General features: G+C 39.5%; 1 protein-coding gene across 1 annotated transcript in view; it reads left to right on the top strand.

Annotated features, from left to right (window-relative positions):
• The window catches only part of LOC113124768 (transmembrane protein 132D), a 29,324-nt gene extending 7,589 nt beyond the window's left edge, over nt 1-21,735 (top strand). The window contains exons 3-10 of the mRNA XM_026297870.1: nt 4,137-4,283; nt 7,559-7,730; nt 9,964-10,107; nt 12,243-12,451; nt 16,205-16,385; nt 16,531-16,644; nt 16,781-16,972; nt 20,239-21,735. Of these exons, the coding sequence (XP_026153655.1) occupies nt 4,137-4,283; nt 7,559-7,730; nt 9,964-10,107; nt 12,243-12,451; nt 16,205-16,385; nt 16,531-16,644; nt 16,781-16,972; nt 20,239-21,735 (2,656 nt within the window). The remainder of the gene's footprint in view (nt 1-4,136; nt 4,284-7,558; nt 7,731-9,963; nt 10,108-12,242; nt 12,452-16,204; nt 16,386-16,530; nt 16,645-16,780; nt 16,973-20,238) is intronic.
• Nucleotides 21,736-22,004: the final 269 nt, after the last annotated feature.

Raw genomic sequence — 22,004 nt, 5'->3', positions numbered from 1 at the left:
TAAATTGGTGTTGCATTCAAGGCCTCAGGTCATGTGACTGATCTCAAATAAGTCTCACAGAAGTTAAGTTAAAGCCAGGCCTCAAGTCCAGAGTAAAGCGACATCTCATGTCTGCAGCTCTGACATTTTACTATAAGAAATATTTTTGTCATTTTAACATTTAGCTATTGTTCTATACAAGACAGACCAACTGAAATGCCATTTTCCATGCATAGTGTTGCCAGATTTGGATAAGTCATTTGTAAGCCTATGTCTGCCCTTTCAGTCACAAATATGACACTAAAAAAAATGATAACTACGTACTGTAATAATGAGATGATGAGGTGAGATAAACCTTATTACTATGCCAACATAACACTTTGGCCCTTCATAACTAAATAAACCAAAAGTGTTTTTGGCTTAAAATCTCACTCCCAGAAAACACTGTAATTATTCAACTATGTTGCTGAGTTTGCAGAGGACATGAGTTTAGGTGGAGCCACATAAAATTTAATTATCACTGAAACATGTGAAGCAGAAAAAGAGACTGAAACCAAGTTGAATCATCCTGATGTACAGTATATTTGAGTGTCTTCATGAAGTATAAGCTCCATGCATTTAAATGGTTACTTAAGGCACTTGAATGTTGATGGGGCTTGCCATCAAGGCCATGCAGTAAAATGCCTGAGTGCCAACATGACTTGTGTTGTCTGCCAATTTCACTGGCTTCATAAATTACTGACATGTTATATCCCATCTACTTCAAATTCTCAGTTAAGGGGGGGGGGGGGGGGTCACGCAGAGTGCTGTTTCATAAACAGGGAAATAATTGGGGAAATGATTCACCGGTTTTCATATCTTAACATCCCAGTAACATTTCAACAAGGTTTTCTGGGTATTTGACTTCATAAATAATGCATCTACTTAATAGAGTAGGAAAACAAATAACTAACATCTTCCTGACTCCTTTGGGTAGAAGTGAACTTAATATTAAAGCAGCCCTGTTGCTGCAGAACACATAGTTCAAAGTTTGTACTTATGATATTTTGATGCACATCATTGGGTGGAATAAAATTATCACCATGTTACAGATCGGTAAAATGGAAAGCCATTGCAGTGAGGCTTGTGTTTCAAATCTTCACTCCCTTAATGGATTTTGTTTGAAACAGAAGAGAATTTCTCTCTAATCCCATGATTCTGTGCTGTTTTGATGCAAACATACCAATCGTGCAGTAATCTGCAGCAGGATGCAGGCAAATAGACAGAAATATTAAGATGTGTATGTTAATCCATAGGTCTCATATTTGAAACAGTGGGTCAGTTAACCCCAGTGCGCTTCTGGAATATCAGCCTTAACACAACCACAAACCTGCCTGCACACGAACACAAACAAATACACAACCACACAGACCCAGTGACCTAAATGTAGCTCTGCTGGCATTGTTGAAATTACGTGAAAAAGATTTGGTAGAGAGACGCTGACCCTTTAACATCTGCTGTTTTGACTATGTGGAAGGATTTGCAGCCTCTTCACCTGGAATTCTCTGAACTCTCTGAATCAGTGACTGTACTGCCGAAGTTCCTCTAGTCAGGTCAGTGATTTCAATCCATGTATTTCTGACCTTGTGCCAGATCTAGAATGAGATTGACAAGAAGAGGGGAGTAAGTCTAGTGGTAAAGTCCAAGTGAAGGCTAGCTCTGAGGAGCTTGGCAAAGTGATTCATTCCTCTTGGGAGAAATCCCTGCTCTACTTCACTCTTTGGCTCAAGACTGAGGACACTCCAGCAGGGTTAGGCCAGATAATCTGTGGCCCTGATTGAAAACGAATCAGGAAGTTAACCCTTTGAGGTAAAGATGATCTGGGCTGACTGCCAGGATTAACTTTCTACATCTGTGTGCATTTGTATGTGTTTTATTTTTCATACCCACCTGTTAAACACACAAGCAGTATATAGACACACCATTTTCAAAATGATCATTACATGGAATATAAACATTTCATCATAATGAACATCAGTCTTTTTGTAAGATTTAGGTGGAAATAACAGAAAAAGCAGTAAATTGCATATTTTAGTCTGCAGGCAATAAATAAATGAAAATGAAAAGTGTCAGCAAAATATTTAAATTGAGTCTTTGAGAAACACAGTGTGCCCAGAGCACAATATCAGAAAAACACACTTCTGCATGAATGGCTGGCGTTTGAAAGTAACACGAAACAGAGTTGAGAGATTTTTTTTTTTTAGTAAACAACTTTAAAACAAAGATTCACTTTACAGGTCGATATCCATTTAATGCCCCGCCTGGTCATGAATTCTGTGTAGCGACTGACAAAGACAGAGAGTGAGGATAGAAGTGGCTTAAATTAAGTTTCTCTGTAGGGAAGCGTGTGTCTGCTTTTGGTTGAGAAACTCAGTGATCCGCAAAGATCCTGGCATTGAGTTACATCTCTTCCACACTCAACCGGAGCCAGCTGAAGTGTTTTGTATCTGTGGGCATGGTGGTCGTCAGGTGCTGTTGTCACTGACACTGAGCCGGACAAGTAACAAGAAATGAGTCAGTGGATGTTGGTAGTCTCATAGGCAAAAAAACAAGAACAAAAAAGTTTTAAACTTTGGGTTTTCACCCCCATTTTTTTTTTTTCTTAAATGATGTCCAAGGCTTTTTATTTATCTTGATCTGCCTAATTGATTTGTGTAATTATATTTCAAACATTCACTCAAATTGAGAATGAAAATGTGGAGATTTATTCTTCTTGCTGCAAGGTTTTGATCCAGAAATTGATCTCTGCACGCAAGCGTGTCTTTATCCAGTGCTGCTTGAAATTTGAGCTTGTCAATTTGCTTCAAAGACCAACTGCAGTGTGTGTGTGTGTCTGTGCGTGTGTGCTCATGGGCTCATGTCCGACAATGCATACTGTAGGCACTCTAAGCAACTCTGACCTTGACCCTGTCTCAGTAGTTATTGATTAGTCTTGTTGTTGTTTGATTACAATTCAGTATTTATAAATGTGTTTATCTGGATGTGTGTGTGTGTGTGTGTGTGTGTGTGTGTGTGTGTGTGTGTGTGTGTGTGTGTGTGTGCGCTGAAAACAAGGGCATACAGGTGTGTGTGTGTGTGTCCTTCCATCTGTCAATTTTAATGTTCATCAGCTATTTGAAGCCTGTCTCGTGGCTGAAACAGGTTATTAAAACAGAAACAGACCTAGATTGATGTAAAATAGCCATTATGGGCAACAATTACACGATAAACAACTCTACAACAATTGGAGCATTTTATACTAATCTATAATGACTTCATTCTTAGGTAAGTGGTAAATAAATTGTCATTATCAGGCCATGAAATGGATCAGCAAGAAGGCCAGTGCTAGAAAGTAGAAAGCTGTTACTTGTTCTAATAAATCCCAGGTTTGTGTTTCAATATGCTGATAGCAGGAACAGCATTTGTGATGGACATAATAAACGTGTAGATCTGTTCTTCTGCATATCAACAGATGAGACAATTGGTGGAGGTTTAATGGTAATGTGAACGTCCTTTCTGGGCCACAGTTAACCATTTGTTACATGTATTTGTGATATTTGATGCAGCAATTTATCATAAGGATGTCTGCTTTAAAAAAGCCGTAGGTGCAGGACAGTCTGGTCTCTTTACATTATTTATAATAAGCGTTCTGTGGCTCCTTGCAGACTGATGGTTGTGTCTGAATCAGACATCTGACTGAGTCCCATTTGTCCCCAAGGCTGATGGGAATTAAATACCCCTGCTAATTCTCGCTCTGCCAGCAGCCTGCGACGCATCAGTCTGTCGGTGACTTACCTCGTTAGGCACAACACGAACAGTTAAACACACAAATGATGTACATGTATACGCACGACAAGCATGATTTTGCAAGCAAATGCTCAGTGGCCTCCCACACAATTATCTATTAGATACAAAACAAACAAAGCCACAATTCACATATTTCTGTTTTAGGTCCTTTGTTATAGTGATAACTTTGCTGGTAATAAAAGATTCCTAAGCCACACAACAGTGTATAAAGCTTTATTTATTGTTTTATGTAACACAACTCACAAGAATCCTCTGCTAGTTGATGATACATCTCCCAGAGTATACTGACTGTGGTGGTTAAATGTTTTACACTAACGACACATTTTCCACAGGGCAACAGTACGGACGGGCCTGTCATTCAGCACGGCTCGACCCAGTGACTCTGCGCTGTGGGACATCGCAGTGGAGCCTGGCAGAGGAGTGACCCCCAACACTGTCTCTGTTGTGTGCCACAGGAAGGTCGCTATCACTGCAAAGAGGTCAGTCCTCTGCGTGTACAGCACATCTATGCGTGGCAGAAGAGATTTGTGTGATTTTTACCAGCCCCTTTCAAAACTAATACTTTTTGCACACGGAGTGAAAGAATTCTAAATTTTATCATTTCTTACTGCCTATATTGGTTTTTGGAGATTTCAATAATCCCCACTGCTACAAAGAGCGAAAGTTGTCATAAAAAAATATCCCCAATGTTACATTAGATAGCAGGGAAAAATCAATGATTTCTTTTTCCAGCGAGGAAGAAATGTGTGGCCTTGTAACCTCGTACTGGTGCACAGACTGTAAGCAGCCAAGCTTGTCAGCAAATATAGTTTCTGTCTGTGTGAAAGACTGCATTGCTGCATCAGTTTTCATGTAGCACGCTTGTTTTTGCCTTTGGTTGTAAGAGATATTAGCAGAAATCAGTTTTAAAAATGGGTAGCTACTCTGCCTTTTTACAGATCTTACTGGCATGAGTTAAAAAAATAAATAAATCAAACATCCTTAAGGACTGACTGACCACCTCCACAGGAAGGTGATATCTAATGCTCATTTCAAAAGTCAGCATAGAGCATAACAGCTACAGAATATTAAGATGGTATTGCAGGAGCAAGACGATTGTAAAACAGCACTGGAAAAAGTGTTTATGTTCAGTTTCAATTCTCACTTCCCTGATTTAATAATTCTGTATTGATTGAATATTGAGTGTGTTTAGTTTTTACTTTTACCCATGAATCCCACGGAAAGACATGCGTACACACATCTGCCCCTTGGTCTTGTTGGTTGTAATATGCATATTTTTTCCTTTTTTAAGGTATAAGGCAAAAAGGGAAAAAATCTGGGTTAATGATCAGTGGCTTAAATGTATCTTCAAATTTATCATCCGATCTTGTACCTTCCTCTGTCGTCTCCACGCTGATACAAGTGTTGAATCTCAACTATATCTTATATATTCAAATACTTGATTTGATTTTATTACTTCACAAAAATTAATTGTCTCTCAAAGTGCAGTTGAAGTGCCTCTGTTTTTTTTTTGTTTTTTTTTTTTTTGCCCTAATCATAAGTGACTATTAATTTTGTAGCACTCTCTGTTTGCCTGATGATTTAATCAGTGTTGCCTGATGCTGGTGGTGGCACACCCCAGTGACCACCTCTGCCCAGCAACCTACCGCCCACACAGACACACACACCACCCGCCGCCCGTCCGACCCACTTACCCGTAATCATCCATAATCACGGCGACATTATCCAGGCTTAAGCGCTTGCACGTTCAGAAGAGGAGATTAGGAAGGAGAGATATTCCAAGTCGTGTCCCTTGTACTGAGCTCCCACCAGGACATGCACACACACACACACACACACACACACACCTACACACACACACACACACACACACCTACACACACACACACATTCATTGCCACCACTCTGCTTTGAAGTGATGATACATCCAGAGGTTTAAAGTCCCCCTTAATAGATGGATTTCCAGGAAATAGGGGCATTAACCCCTTCAGTCAATCTTACACACCCTCACGTAGTATTTTCATGTCAATCTGTTTAAAATCTGTCTGGCTCTAGTTTAAGAAAATACAGGTAGACGAGGACATGTCCACTGAAATTAAGCAGGCAGAAGATAATCTTGCGGATGGCACATGACGTCAGGCAAAGATTATACGTTCACCTGCTTCAACCCCATATATCTGAATAGAAATACAGTACATTTGACAAGTAAAATCCAACACTGTCTGTAACCTTTTATGGAGAAGTTTTCTATTCTAAGAAATCTGCTTTTTCGCTATTACTGTCATATCTGTATGATAAATTTGTCCAACCAAGAGGCTACATTAAAGCTTAGAATAAAGACTGGAAACTTACATTAAAATTACATTCAAAATGCAAGTTTCTATCTATGTTTAATCCATTCAAAAGAGTAAGTATGACAACTCACCGTTTTAAGGGGCTGTGTACAAAACCATTTCTTCCTCTCTTGGCTTTATATTAAGTCTCCAGACATTAAAGTGGCATCAGTCTTCTTCCCCAATGCTCATCAAGAGACCAACTACGCTTGTTTAAACGATTTAGCTAAACCATAACTGCAAGAATAATTTGGTAACATGTCATACAGCACCATAACTACTTTGACAAGACATATTCTTTATGGTGTTTGTTTTTGGCTTATCAGGTTCTTCTGTGTAGTTGCCATTCAAATCATTCAGCAGTTGTTTTTTTTGTTTTTCCTTTGTAGAGTTTCAGTGTGGTAGCACTGACCCATGGTAACCATCTTCACAGGTCAGGAGACTTCACTGGAGTTTCAGAGGAAAAGCATTAAGCTAGACTTAATTAAACTCAGCCTGAACTACAAGAACGTTAAAATGCATTTGGTCGATATTATTAATCGTTAACCACAATTCTAAGCCCATGATATGCTAGTAAAACATAAAAAAAAATAATAAAAAAGCATGTTTTGCTTTTTAATGTGCCTTTTCATTAGAGATGTAGAGTGCCACTCCATTATCGCCTCTTTTATGGTTCTCTTTATTCTTTACTGCCCAGCATTCAGTCCTTGAGTTCCCTTGGACAGAGCATGAATAGTTTTATTTGTTCATCAGCTGTATATGTCCTTATTGCTGCTGATTTCAACATTTGCAATCTTTTATTAAATGTGACTTTTAGCCATGTGGAGGTTCATTGTTTTTAGAGCGTTTTGCTTCACTTCAAAGTTCCACGGCCCGGCTGTATTTTGCCTTTGATCTGTTCTTGCTGGCAGGTATGCCTACACACCCTCTGCAGTGTCAGATAACATCACATACCGTTTCTTTGCCAATCCTTTGGCTGGAGTGTTTGGCTGAAGTCTCCACCGCCACTCACTTAATCTTCCCTCCACACTCTCACCTTATTCCTCCAGCTGCTGATGGAAATGAGACCTCTTGTGTATTGAATTCAATTTTGCACAAATTTCAGAGCAATTTTTATCTCTTTCATTTTCATAGGCAGCGTCTCCTTACAAATATTTACATTTCTCCACCAAGAAGACATGAGAGAGTACACAGGTCTCCTCAGCTCCTTCTGCATCTGTTATATCAAGGAGTCTTGGTCTCTTGACACCACAGTCTATAAAAAAAAAAAAAAAGTCACTTATAACAGTTCCATAGTTTCTGGATTACTTCTATCAATTTAACAGTAGACTGAACAAAACAACACCTGACATTGGTGACACATTTGAATGCACCATGGATTATTTCAACATGCTATATTTTATTCTTTTATTTCCCAACAGGGGTCTTCTTGAGGTTTTACAACTGGACTTTGTGCCGAAAGATGTTTCAGAGCAGGCTGAGAGTCAGACCATCTCCTGGCGTCTCGAATTGCCAGGAAACATCAAAGATGTGGGCATAATGCGGATCCACACCACACAGAGAGACTATATAGGGCTGGCACCTCTGGTCATGGTGAGGACAATGCTATCCGTGCAATACATTTTTCATTCTCTCACATGTATAATACATTTAAGCACGCATTGTTCTGTATGAGTTACAGCATTTTAAATGACACAGTTTGCATGATTTATCTGTGCATGCTTGTATTTATCATTGTGATTTAGCTTTATAAATTATATACAAAGGAGTCAGCATATAGATGTCGGCAAGCATCTGTTAATTATGGATAGGCCGCAAGCTTTGTTAAAAGTGAAACATTAAGGTAGGCACTATGTTTATTGCGCTGATTGCTGATGCACTAAACTTCCTGATGTTTCTTATGATTGATAAACAAGGTTAAACAGGATTATTTATAAAAATATGTTGTTTTCTTCTTTTTGATGCTTCAACTATAGGAAAATTACCCATTTATTATCAACATAGGTGTGAACTTGCTATGTCTCTGCCTGTTTTTAAAAGAGACACTGAGATAACCATATTATCTATGAGGCATCAGTATTTTCCTCGGTGTTTAGTCTGATTCCCTGCAGCTATGTGAAGATTAGGTAAGCTACTGCATGGTACGGCAGTCAACATGAAACAAGCAAACTCTGAACAGCAAAAATATTGAAGAAGTCACACAAGGAAAAATCTTGTAACACTAGAGTGGGGAAAAAAAAAAATAAAATTATTCGTCTGTGGCTCTTTTCCTTTAAAGCAGCACTTGTAGCTTTACCACATATGAACCAGCACCACTCAACTGCACTAGAAATTTTGCATGTATTACAATGATTGAAAATAAGTGACAGAAAGCCGTGGCAGCCACGCTGTGGCCTCACAAAAATGAAGGCTCTTTGTTAGAATTTTGTACCTTTTTACATGCTGTTCATGGTTTTTCCATGTATCCCTAAAAAGATTTATACACTTAGAATCCCTGAACAGACCAAAAATATGAAGGAACGAATTAAATATTATCAAGGATTACCACAGTGTAAATATAACCTTGTTTTCAGAAATAGAAGGAGATTTACAATAGAGCTGAACTACTTGAGCTGAACTTGCTCACTGCAAGCCAGATTATTGCGGAGCTTGGTGAAAAAACTGGACATCAAGATCTCTCAGTGTAGCACAGCCAGTGCCACAGAACGCTGATATTGCTTTCTGATGTTGTGCTACCCCTGATCCAGTGGCTTATGTTTGGGTCAGTGTTGGTGTCTGAACTAGAGCATGTCCTTTTGGAATTGCGGTCAGCAGCTGTCAAGCCAACAGAGTTCAGAATGTGAAGCTGCCAGGGAACATCTGCTGAGCGCTGCCTGATGCTTTAGTCCACAAGCATGAGAGAGAGAGAGAGAGAGAGAGAGAGAGACAGAGAGAGGCTCTGATCACCCTGAGCTTTTCTCACACACTCATACACACTTCCACTATTTTAGATTAAAAATACTTTTTCAGACATCCTAAACTGGAAAGTACTTGTAAATCCATGTTGAATTACAAGTTCATGTTAAAAAATAAAGCTACTTCCAGCGTCAAGACAAGTTACCTAATATAATATATAAGTGTTGACTTCGACGTACAGTATAAAGTAGGGAAATGAGCTGTAAAATTAGAAGTGTAATCAGGTTTCGGAGCTAAGTGAGTAGACGTACTGATCTATGGATAAAACAATTCAGTGAAAGACTTATTTTCATGCAGGTTTGTATTTGTAAGAGATAGACATAGAGATAAACACTTTTATGTTATTATTGTAGAGATGTTTTCAGTGTTTAGCACATCTGTCCAGTTTGAGTATTGCATCAGTGCGATTTAAATTAATTGAATGTTTTAATCCCTGTTAGTCTTGCTAACACCCACTCTTTGCCTGTGAGCAAATAGTGATGACTGTATTGTATAACTTATTATTATCAGTATGTTCGGTTCTGCATGTATGGTGGCTAAATGTGTCAAAACTCAACCTTTCTTCTACGAGATTTTTTCCTCATAATTTTATCGTAGTTTATAGTATTACAGATAGTTTATGGCTTAGAGAGATGTAGTTGGTTTTGGTATTTACTCAAAAATCTAGACATTACTTTTATTTTTTGTGTGCAGTTGGAAGTTGTGCTTCACAATGCATGATAAATTTGTGTTAACTCACAGTAAAAAAACCTTTAACCTTCAAACTGAACCAAGTTTTACTTAGCAGGACCAAAGTGAATTTATTGTGACTTTGACTCTGAACCAACTCAGATTGCTAACTTGCTCTTTCACTGCTGCTCTGCCTGCACAGAACAAAGATATCTTGAATACTGCAGTACTGACGGGTAAGATGGTGTCAGTCCCCGTGAAAGCACTTGCTGTGGAGGCTGATGGCTCAGTCACTGATGTGACCAACTACACTAGCTGTAGGTCCACAGAGGAGGATGTACTCAAGGTAAGTCATGAAAACTACAGATTCAGTCAGCCTGGATTAAAATAGCAAGTGTAATTATTTCCATGGTGCTGGTAATAGATTTGGATTATGCCTGTTCAGTAGGGAAAAATACACAGAAAATGTTGTTGTTCTGAATGGCACATGTTTTCAAGAACAATTCCACTATGCGTAAAACCATAAATAAAATTTTATTTTTTTAACATGAAAATGAATCAGTCTGTTCCTTCAATGCCAGCTATGCAGCCCTTGCTGGTATTTAGTTTTCCTTTCCTTTTCCTTTCCTTTAGTGCATAAGCGACATAAAAAAATGGTAATCCTACACAATATGAAACCTGGCAGCTTGCATTGCATTTGCTAGCTTTAAAATGAGCATCAATCATTTAAAAATCCCTTGAATGAGTTTTAAACAAAGGAAACTGAATACTAAGGCATTACAAGATGAGATTTATTCTGGTGTATGACTCGAAGACAAGCATATCATTGTGCCAATATACTCAACAGGTCCAACTCTGGTCTTTGTGTGTGTGTTTATGTGTATCTGTGTCAGTATGCAGTGCATCTTGGGTAAAAAAACAAAAACATATGGTATTGAGATGAGCTGATGATCCCACCACTCAGTCCATAAAGATGGGGATTTTACCTTTGTGCAGTCGAGCCATGTTACTAGAGCAGCACAAGCAGAAAGAGGGAAAAAGGGGAGAAAGAGTAGCAGAGAAGAAAAAAAAAAAAATTGGTTTCTATTAGATGACATGGCAGCCACTGGCTTTGTCAGTGTAAGGCAGGGTGGCTAAGTGTGTAAGCTTAAGAGAATGAAAGTGTAGGAGAGGGGGACTGTGTTTGTAATGATTTTCTGTATCAGTAGTGGAACTTAATCCAGTTATTATTGGGTCTCTGGATGTTTTTTTTGCACTACCTACAGTCACTGACCCCTCTTAAAGCGTCACCACCAGCCAGATGAAGTTAAAGCCCGAGGCCACAGACTTGGACTTGCCACAGACTGAACTGATGCACACACTCTTAGACACTTAGTTCCAAGTCTAAGGTCTTTTTAGCAAGTTGGATTTATCATACATAGTATTATAACTTCGACAGAAATAAATGCAGATATGATTTTCGTGGATCACACAACCAGAGCAAACTGGAGGAGTTAAGAGGAGTGCATATAGGAGGCTGGCTGCAAAGAGTGAAGAGGTAGGTACTAAAGTAATTCACAGGGAAACAAGAACAACATGCAGAACAGTGACTCTAAACTTTTAATTTAGATTTAATTTAATTAGATTTTTATCAACAAGGCTCATTAGATAAGGAAAAAAAAAAACACATTATTTGAGTGTCTACTGTATAGAGTATATAGAGTTCACTGAGTCTGCAATATATTTATGTTTGAAAGCTGCGCAAGACAAGAGCAGTCAGCCTGATGGGAAAAGGCCTTGAGGGACTGGCTTCCCTCAACAGTACCACAGGAGTTCAAGTTGACTTACCTTGGATGTCATTCCTCCCTCTCCTTTTTCTTCACTTCTTCTGCCTCCCCATTTTCACGTCCCTCTCTCCAGTGCCTCACTCTATTCTCCAGTCTAGTGCTCTCCAATTACCTCTTTGGAGCCACTGGTTTGTTAAGATAAGTGAGGCAGCAGTGGAGATAGGCCTCCAATCTTAAATATAACACACAAACTGCTGTGTCTCACTTCATTGCTCTCACTAGTGAGGACCACAACGCTCCCACCTATAGAACAGCGTCACAAGAACAGTCGTAAGGTAGATCTAATTTATATTTTGTAACAGTTTCATAGAGAGCGCTGGTGGATTTACATGACAAGACCAGAAACAGTGTGTGATTCCCTGGCCAGAAAGGAAGAAATACGGAATGAATAAAGCATGCACACACATCTGTATGTGTGTGTGTCTGTGTGTGGTTTTAGCTTATTTGTATTGGTGCCTCGGTTCCTCGTCTTCTCTCTTTTTGCTTTCAGAAGCATTTTCCATTGGGTTTTGCATAGAAAAATCTTCAAAAGCATATTTCAAATGACAGGAAAAAGAAAGGGATGCCATAAGTACTTAGACCAGATTCAAACCCATGACAACACCCTTGGAGCCTGTCAGTCAACTTTGGTCTTTCTGTTTTTTTTCTCGTCCAGGTGTCAGAGGGCTGTGACTATGTCTATGTAAATGGCAAAGAGATGAGAGGAAAGAGCAGAGTGATGCTCAACTTTACCTATGGTTTCCTAAGTGCTCAGCTGGAAATGAGTGTATGGATGCCACGCCTGCCTTTGCTCATTGATGTGGCCGACTCTGAGCTCAGCCAGATCAAAGGCTGGAGGGTCCCTGTTTCTACCAGCAGCAGGAGGTAAGGTACCATTAGGTTGATGTGGAGGATGTTAGGATGACATGAACTGAAAAATCACAAAGTTCAAGCTGTTAATGGACAGCATGGTGCTATTTACATTATTTTAAAGGTTCAAAGTATAATATTTAGAGCAATCTATTAGCAGAAATGAAATATAGTATTCATAAATATGTTGTCATTAATGTGTAATGAGTGGGTCTCCTTTCATGGAGGCAGCCATATTTCAATGCCATGTTTCTACAGTAGCCCAGAACAGACAAAAGCATTGGCTCTAGACAGGGAATTGTGACATCCACTGTACACTTCCTCATGCTTGGAAACAGGTGGAGAAGGGTGTTTAGGATGTTGATAGTTACAATCTACCCAGTAGATGTCAGTAAATCTTTCATATTTTACATATTGCACCTTTCAGTTAGATGTACTGTTGTTTTTGATGTAGCTGGGACACACGTCACGCCAACAAATTCCAAAACAAGTCTGAGTTCAGAATGTTTAGCACAAATCATTAAGGAACAACAGCGACGTTAGGCAAATTTTACTGTTTGCCCCCAGTCACTGACAGCTAACTAATATCGCATGAATGCCAGGATTTTGTTCCCCCATTGACAGTGATGAGGTGTCATGGATTTAATGTTTGCAAAGTTAACTACTTAACTCCCTTGACATTTGGTTAAGACATAGCTTACGATAACTGTTATTTTATAAAATATCAAATATAGAAGAATCTGTCTCCCGCTGTGATTTTTGAACCAAATGGTCCTCCAAAGTTTAAAGTCACAATGAAAGTGACTTAACTGGCCAAGTATGGTGACCCATACTCAGAATTTGTGCTCTGCTTTTGAACCCAATTCCAAGTGCACACACACAGCAAGTGAACACACACACACCCGGGGCAGTGGGCAGCCAATGGCACCCGTGGAGCAGTGCCTTGCTCAAGGGTCCCCCAACTGAGGTCTCACCTCAGTCGTGGTATTGAAAGTGGACGGGGCACTGGCTGTTCGCTACGTGCCACCGCAATTTCCCCACCGGACCTGAGACTCGAACCTGCAATTTTCAGGTTACACGTCTGATTCCCTATCCGTTAGGCCACGACTGCCCAGTAACAGTCATGTCCACATCTCTATATAAATGGCTTAATGTAAGAATCACTGCAAAACAGTTGGGATGCCTCCAGTTGAAATACATACATATATAAATATATATATATGTATTTGCTGTTTTCTGTTATATTAAAAGTTTTACATGATGTTTTTGTACATATGCAACCAGTTATTGGGTTATGCAGGTGACCCTGCATCACTTGCAGTGATGTGCACTATGTTAGTTAAGAAACTGTTCTTCCAAAGCTTCTAATAATTAGGATTTGGTGACACTGTGCCAGAGAAATGTTGATTCAACTATATAGTAATTTGCAAGCCTGTTCTTAGTGGTGCTGTTGAATTAAACTGTATTATATTGAGAGAGGTTTATTTCTAATATCCTTCTGTATACTGTATGTGTAGTCATAAAAACATCAAATGAATGTCTGGTGCATTAGTGAGTAGGACAGTGTGGAGCCTACACTGTTGCCCTGGAGATAAAGGTTAGTGGAATTTCACTCAATACTTACAGTAAAGTCATTATTTTTCACTCGATATTAATCACGATGCCAGACTGATGGGCTGTCAGTTTTTTTCCAGGGTAAAAACTCTTAGGGGCTTTAATTTCCCAAAACATTCAATACCCAGCTCCTGACACAAACATATGCCTGGTCAGAAAAGTGAAATTTCTTTGGTGAGTGATTAATGGCTAGCCACAGCTCATGATGTAAAAACTACTGACTTTGCCATGTCACTGTGTTGGACACATGCATGTACTGTTTGTAGCAGAGAAGCAACTGTAATTTCTGTCTAATTGGCAACAACATCCCAGGCATTAAGACACAAAAATTAAATTCAGTTTGCTTATGTTAATGTTGGTTTCTGTTTATAAATAAATAATCATGAATACATATTCACCATTATTTTATTGTTAAATGTTCATTAGCAACAGATGATGTTTTTGCAATAAAGTTTTAAGTATTATTTCTGCTATTTCTGCTACTTGCAATAATTTGAGTAACAGAGTTTAATTAACACTAATAACAATAAGACCATCTTCATTGACTTTACAGTTTTTAGCAGTCTGGCAACCCCATAAAAAGCATTGTGGCTGAACCCCTTACCAGACGCCATCTGTTTTTGTGCACATGCTTAAAAATAATGAACAACAAATTTAAAAAAATGTCACTGTTCTTGAACCATTCTGAATACACTATTCTGAAAGGAAATGTTTCAACCAAAACATCAGGGTCTGTATAAAAGCCACTGTTTTGTTTTGCCTCACCTAATGTTTTTTGGCATAATAAAGAAAAATAAGGCATGTGGTAGTACCTTTGCCATGTGGTAGTACCTTTTCGTTGGAAAACACTTGGGCACAGAACTAGTTCAGAGTTGTGACTTCATACAGGAATGGCACAAAAATGAGCTTTCTGCATTATTTAAAACAACAAATAGAATCAAGAGACTTCAGAGTTCAGTACCGATTCGAACACATCTATAGTAAATTATTGTTACCAAGGCCAAAATATCCCATGGGTGGGATGGTGTCTTTTTTTTTTAAGTTTTCATCATTAACTATGGCAAAGAGCTTCAGTATAAAAGCCAAGTGAAATTCTAAAAATATATCAAAAGCAGAAATGCAGTAACTAAAATAAATATATATATAATTCAAATCAAATCATAGAATAAATGAATAAGCCTTGCAGATGTAAAGTTTGTACAGTATTACAGTAATAACCTCAGTGGGTTGGACAAAAGGAATGAGGAGAGAGTTATTTTGTCTGTGTGGTGCTGAGTCACAGTGATTTCATTCAAGCAGCATCTCCATCACATGTTAAGCTCTGACCTTAGGCTAAATAATAATGATGTTTATTTGGATTATAGCTCTTGACAGGAGGCTTCAGCCTGCTGTGTGAAAGCATATCCACCAACCCTCCAGCATACCTGTGATGTGCATGGCAGACCAGCTGTGCTTATGATAATTATATGATCATTGCTACAGGGGTTTGGGGGTGGTTCACAGCTTAACCTCTATCACCCACAAACAAACTAGTGGGCTGTAGGATCCTCATGACTGTAACTTAAACACATTTAAAACGAGAGGTTGTTCAGCAAGTGTTGTGGCTCTACAGAACAACCAAGCACACTGCTCTTCACCTGCATTGTTCTTTGGTTAAGTGTCTCTCCTGCCGCCCAGCATGAAAGCACATTTACACATTAACTAAATGAATTTGTTTTGTCATTGTTTCAAAATCCATATCTCAGAATTAATATCTCAGTGACAGCTGTCTGGATATCTGTAAATACAATAATTGCGTATTCAGACTTTTATTAGAAAAATTGAGAAACATCCTGATTTACTTTCTTGAAGATGATTAATAACACTTTCATGCTCGAACACTAAATATAACTCTACAGTCAGCAAGCCAAGCTTAGCACCAGCAAGACTGGAAGCAGGGGGAAACTGCTAACCGTGCTCTGTCCTAAGGTTAAAAAAGAAAGGCTGATGCAAGGCTTTTTCTTGGCTGCACTACACCTGGCCAGGAAAACTTCATTTAATACAACTGCAATTTGTTGGTTGTACACTTTGGTTTTAGTACAGATTAAACAAACATGATATAAAAATCTTGTTTTCTGACAAGTCTTAATTGTTTCTTATTACTTTGTATGGTAGGTCAACATGGGACAGTGAGGAAGAGGAAGAGATGAGAAAAGGCAGGGGTTGCATGCTTCAGTACCAGCACACTGCACTGAGGGTACTAACATCCTTCATCACCCAGGCCGACACTGTGTCGCTGCCTGACCCACTAACTGGGGAACAGCCTGTTGAATACTTCCTGGGTCCTGATTGGCAGGTAAAAGTATTGTAACAGCCATAGCTGTGGCTGACTGGTCGGCAGTCATTAGAAGAATTTCTAGTCTTAACTAGATTTGTTAGACAATTATGTTTAAATATTTGAAATGATTAAAGCAATGACTTTGGTTTTTTTGCATTGGCAGGTGGATGTGACTAATCTTGTACGGCATTCCCTAAAAGTGGCCGACCCTGAAGTAGCTCGGGTGCAGGATGGGCTGGTGCTTCAGGGAAGAAGTGTGGGGACTACTGCAGTACAGGTGAGGCATGAGATGTGTGCGTGTGTGTGTGTGTGTGTGTGTGTGTGTGTGTGTGTTTGATTTTAGCTGCTGCAGTGCTGTGTGCATATACTGTATGTCAGTGTGCAGTGTTTAGATGAGGTTGTGCTTGTTGCAGGTGCTGTCCCCACTGACGTCATTGGTCCTGGCTGAGAGGACCATCAGGGTGCTGGATGATAAAGTGAGTGTGACAGAGCTAGGGGTGCAGTTGGTTTCTGGACTTTCTCTATCCCTTCGACTCAGCCCTGAGAGCTACAGGGGCATCGTCGCCATGGCAACCACACGGGAGATAATCACGCAGCTCAAACAGGTAAGTAAAACAGTTAGACACAAGCCATAAAAGTGCAGGGCACAGCTCTGCAGTTTGAGGTGGTCTCTTCCTATGCCTGTTACTCATTTTTAACCTTGCCAAGTAACTTGTGAAGGACCATTGAGCAAAATGTTAAAATTGTAAAGGGCAAGAAATAAATAAAAGCAGTGAAGTTCAATGTATGATTTTAAAGGTGCCTTTGGTTATTGTAGCATTATTTTGTGTCTCTCTGTTGAGATATAATAGATTTGTCATGTGCTGCATAAGCCATAAAATTCACTATAAAATTTCTCCCATTTATTTTTCTCCTTTAATGGAGAATACACAAAACAACTGGACTCTTTATAACTGCTCTGAGAGGGGTTGCCAGCCTCACATACAATGTTTCACCAGAGAGCTTATCTACAGTAAGAACACAAACTGATATATGCTGTGGATAAATATCAAAGGCGAGAGCTCAGAACCTGTTTTTTCTTTGTATTTATTCTAGCTGTGTAATTGTGTATGGTCAAAAGTGTGGTCATTTAACAAGAAACCACCTGGCATTCATCAGTGACTTCCACTGACAATTCTTCTCCAACACTGAAACACTCACAGATGCAGGTATAATAAAGCAACAGCAGATATACAGTACCATCAGTATCCTAAAATAGCCCACGATTGTGTCCTTTCCTTAGCTCACATGCAAACAAATCTTAAGACTTAAGTATTGATTTAAATGCTCAGTGCAGGTCCAATTAACTGGATTTTATTGATTTTAATTTAACGTGATTCTATGCTAAATCTACTATACATATTACTAGGTCATATGCAGTATATGTACTGTCATGCCTGCAAAGTGCATTGTTTGGAATTTATAAAGTAGCTGTCAGCATAGAGACAACTTACTTGCATCATACAGGATTTACGCAGCAGTGCCTTTGCAACAACTACATCAGGTGTCTTGTGAGACATCTGTAGGGAGAGACTAGTTGACTGGTGAAATATTTTATTTATAATAATATTGATCTGAAAGCTTAATGTAGTGGAAAAAGGGTAATGTGTATACAAGTAAGAGAGCTGGCACGCTGGTTTCACTCAGTGCAAGATCATGTAATGAATCACACCACATTCCTTGTAAGGTCAAAAGATGAGTGATAGCTTGCAGGTCAGATTATTTTAGAAAAAATTTTTTTTTTTCTCATATTTTAACTAAAAGAAACGTTGCACTGTCAAAGCACAAAAGTAGAAAGAAAAATCTATGGTAGGTAATACTACCCTATTCAACATTCATCTAGGTTATCTCCACTGAGGTCCAGTTGTTCCTGCACAGGAGGCAGAAGCAGTACATGCACCACAAACACAATGTACTGTGATTCAAACCAAATTTACTTTAAAGCTGAAGGGGATCTTAAAATTAAACTTGTGTCTATCATACATTTTCCTTTAGCAACAAAGCTATAATGACCTTCTACAGGGAGAATTTGAATTACAAGAATTGCTGCAACAACACACATTTACATTACAATGACCTTCGGGGTGTGATAATATTTGTGTTTTCTCTGTGCCTCTCAGAATGTGAACTAATTGTGTTCACAGCCCTGACCATCGTCCACAGTTCCCATGCTGTGTGAGAGCAGAACAGGCAGATAGGGTGCACAGATGATCATTTTAAAAGCTCACTCACACATTTAGTCATGGCAGCTTGCCCATTTTAAACCAGGCAGGGGGCAGCAATTAGGCAGTCCATAGCTGTTGGAATGACAACTCATTTTACCTACAGTACACTGTCACTGTGGCTTATCTGCCTGTCAATAAAAAACTATTAGAACCATGCCAGTGCAGATGACCAGCCAATTGTGTCTGTGATGGCAAGCTGTTAATGTTCTGCTCAGGGCTATTCATAATGTATTTAAACCCAAAATATAGGTTAGGTCTGTGGCGACCCAGTGGCTCACATTAGTAACAGGAAATAGGTCATTGTCTATTAATGTGATTGGATTGGTAAAGTCACCCATCACTGTATTATTTTGTTTCTGTTTAAAGGACTTTAAAATCTCTTTATCCACTTTGGTTAAATTATACTTCCTATTATGACTTCATAGGACTATAATCTGTTTTACAATAACGACCTACTGTGTGCTATGATAAAGGCATTAGCATAGGCAATTTACTGTTAACACTGATTGGAATATAGGTCTCACTGAGGGCAGAGGGAATATTTGCTGTATGTGTTCAGGCCTGATTTTCTACAATAAGAGCTCTGAATTGTTGAACTAAGTAAAGCTTTTTTTATTGCTTACACATAAGGTGTGTCATATTAAACACAACAAAAAAGCATAACATAAGAAACACAAAAACACAAGTAGAAACAATAAAATTAGAAAACAATTTTCAATAAGAATAGGAGTTTTTGTTGAATCTGGTAATCTATAGCAAGGGGCAAACTATTCCAAAATTCGGGGGCAAAGATCAATGCTTTGTCCCCCTTCATGTCTAATCAAGCTCTTGGAACATTAATTAGACACTGATCACAGAGACCTTAAGTTTTTTTTTTTTTTTCTTTTTTTTTATGGAAACAGCAATTCAGAAATGTTCTCAGGAGCTTCACTGTGTAAAGCCTGATAAATAATAACATAATTTTGTACTGGATTCCAAATCCTACTGCCAGCCAATGGAGAGTAGCCAGCACTGGTGAAATGTGCTTCCTGCACTTTATCTTTGTTAGAAGACGGGCTGCAGCAGTTTAAACCAGCTGCAGACGAGGGATAACTTCTTGGCTGAGGGCGAAGTAAAAAGTATTACAGAAGCTGATTCATGAGGACACACTGAATTAATTTCTCTGCATTTTAGAATTAGACAACATGTTTGAAACATCAGCATTGTACAATTTTGCTAATGAGAAGAGATACTGAAATTCTGAGAGTACTATTTTTACATTGAAGGATAAAGACCAGACTGGTGAGTACTCAGTACCAATAAAAAAAAAAAAAAAATCAGTTAAATATCAGTAAAATAAGGCCAAACACAGATACCTGAGGCACCCCATGATTCAAACAGCACCAACAGACATATCATCACCAACCATCACAAAAAACTGCCTATATGATAAAAAATGATAAAAACCACCTATAAGAGCAGAGCCGAGCAGAGAGGATGAACTAAGGTCCAACACCAATAATACACACAAGTCTCCAGAGTGGGCTTGCCCAAGACGTCATTTGGCAATCTCAGGATATAAAACATTTTTTATAAATTTTTTATCACAGTTTCTTTCTTTCTCACAGGAAGCACTGGTCAGCTGCTGGGTTCAGTTTAGTGATGGCACTGTCACTCCACTGGAGCTTTTTGACCACAGCGCCTACTCTCTGACAGTCTCTACCCCAGATGAGAGTGTGGCCACGGTACGGCGCACCCCACTGTCCACATTTGTGGTAGCACAAGGTGAAGGTGAAGGGAAGGGTTTGCTGGTAAAGGTGGAGTTGAGGATTTGTGAGGAATGCCAAAAATCTAAGAGGAAAAGCAAGTTGGCAGTGGGCATGGGACTCTTCAAGATTAATTTCCAGACTAGCAGCAGAGGTGTCGCAAGAGGAGGCAGTGCTGATGGTCGAAATGGGACTGGCAGTGATGGAATTAAAGATTACGGTGGTGGTGCATCAGAAGTGGAGGGAGAGCTCAAAATGATGGTAACATCACAAGCTGCTATCACAGATATGGATAATTGGTTGTCAAGAAGCACAGTGCCTGGTCTGCAAGCCTCTCCTGTGGCAGAAACAACCACCTCAACCAATGTGCAGCCACATGTCATGTGGATTGGAACTACAACCAGAGCTACAAGAGGTACCACATATACTGTCATTCCCCTAACTGCCACTACTGTAATGAGCACACCCAGCTTAAATACCCCTCAGAGCATTGCCAAACCTATGGCAACAACAGTAGGTACTGTCAGCAAAGGTGAAGGGCAGAAGAGAAGCTTTGAAAACATGCTTGACAATCCCAATTCACCCTCTAACGGTGTTCCTAAAGCAGATGAGACACCCAAGAAAGAGTCTCCTAAATCTAAAAATCCAAAAGTAATAGAAAGCGACCTCATTAGGACTTTCAGAGCCATGTCGGACATAGAAATTGGCATGTATGCCTTGGTGGGTGTCTCCTGTGTGGCTATCTTGGCTTTTTTGCTCAACTGTGCATCATATAACCTCTGTTTTCGCCATCACAAGACCCCCATACAGGCAGGCCCGGCACCCAGCGGTGACCGAAAGGATCACAAGCATGACTGGGTGTGGCTGGGGAGCAACAATCATAACAATCCTGCCACAGGTGCCCCAGTCCAAGTATCCACGCTGAAACATGAGGCTCATCACCCACTTGAGTCCCATCATCCCATAGAGTCTATGGGCCACTGTGGCCTAGAAAGCACCCTGCCCACTGTGAGTGCCCCCACAGTACCTGAAAGAACTGCCACCCTGGGTCGTAGCAGGACCTGCTCCCAGCAGCAGCAGTTTCAGGCAAAGGTGATCGACCCCATGGCAAACCGTTCAGCTACTTTACTGGCCAGGCCACACCGCAACGAGCCACTTCATTCCCCCACCAGTAAGAGAAACCAGGTCCAGTTCACGACCTTCACCACTCTGGACATCAAGCACTTAGCTGCTTTGAAGAAGAACGGTGTGGATTTAAATTGGGCCAACCAACAAACGCACCAGACCCCTGCTGAGCCCCAGACACCTTTACCTGACATACCATGGCCTGTAGTCAAACCTCTAAGAGAGCCCCAGTGAGGTTGTTTGGTTGTGTCTATGAGTGAGACGGACAGAAAGAACAGAAAGTTTTGGTGCAAAGGGCCTTCAGGTCTGTAATGTAGTTTTGATAAAAGATAAATCACTTTAAAAAATGTATTTATTGAAGTTAGTTAAATTACACTTTATATTTAAAAAGTGTGTGTTCAATTTGTAAATACAGAATCTAATAGTGTACCAGTCAACTTATAAGATTAAAACCAATTTCCATGATTTTATCCTCTACAGTTAATGCAGGATCCTTATATTAA

The sequence above is a fragment of the Mastacembelus armatus genome, chromosome 12 (genome assembly GCF_900324485.2).
Source record: "Mastacembelus armatus chromosome 12, fMasArm1.2, whole genome shotgun sequence".
Taxonomy (NCBI): domain Eukaryota; kingdom Metazoa; phylum Chordata; class Actinopteri; order Synbranchiformes; family Mastacembelidae; genus Mastacembelus; species Mastacembelus armatus.
Note: the sequence above shows the minus strand (reverse complement) of the source record. Positions and strands in the feature narration are given on the sequence as shown.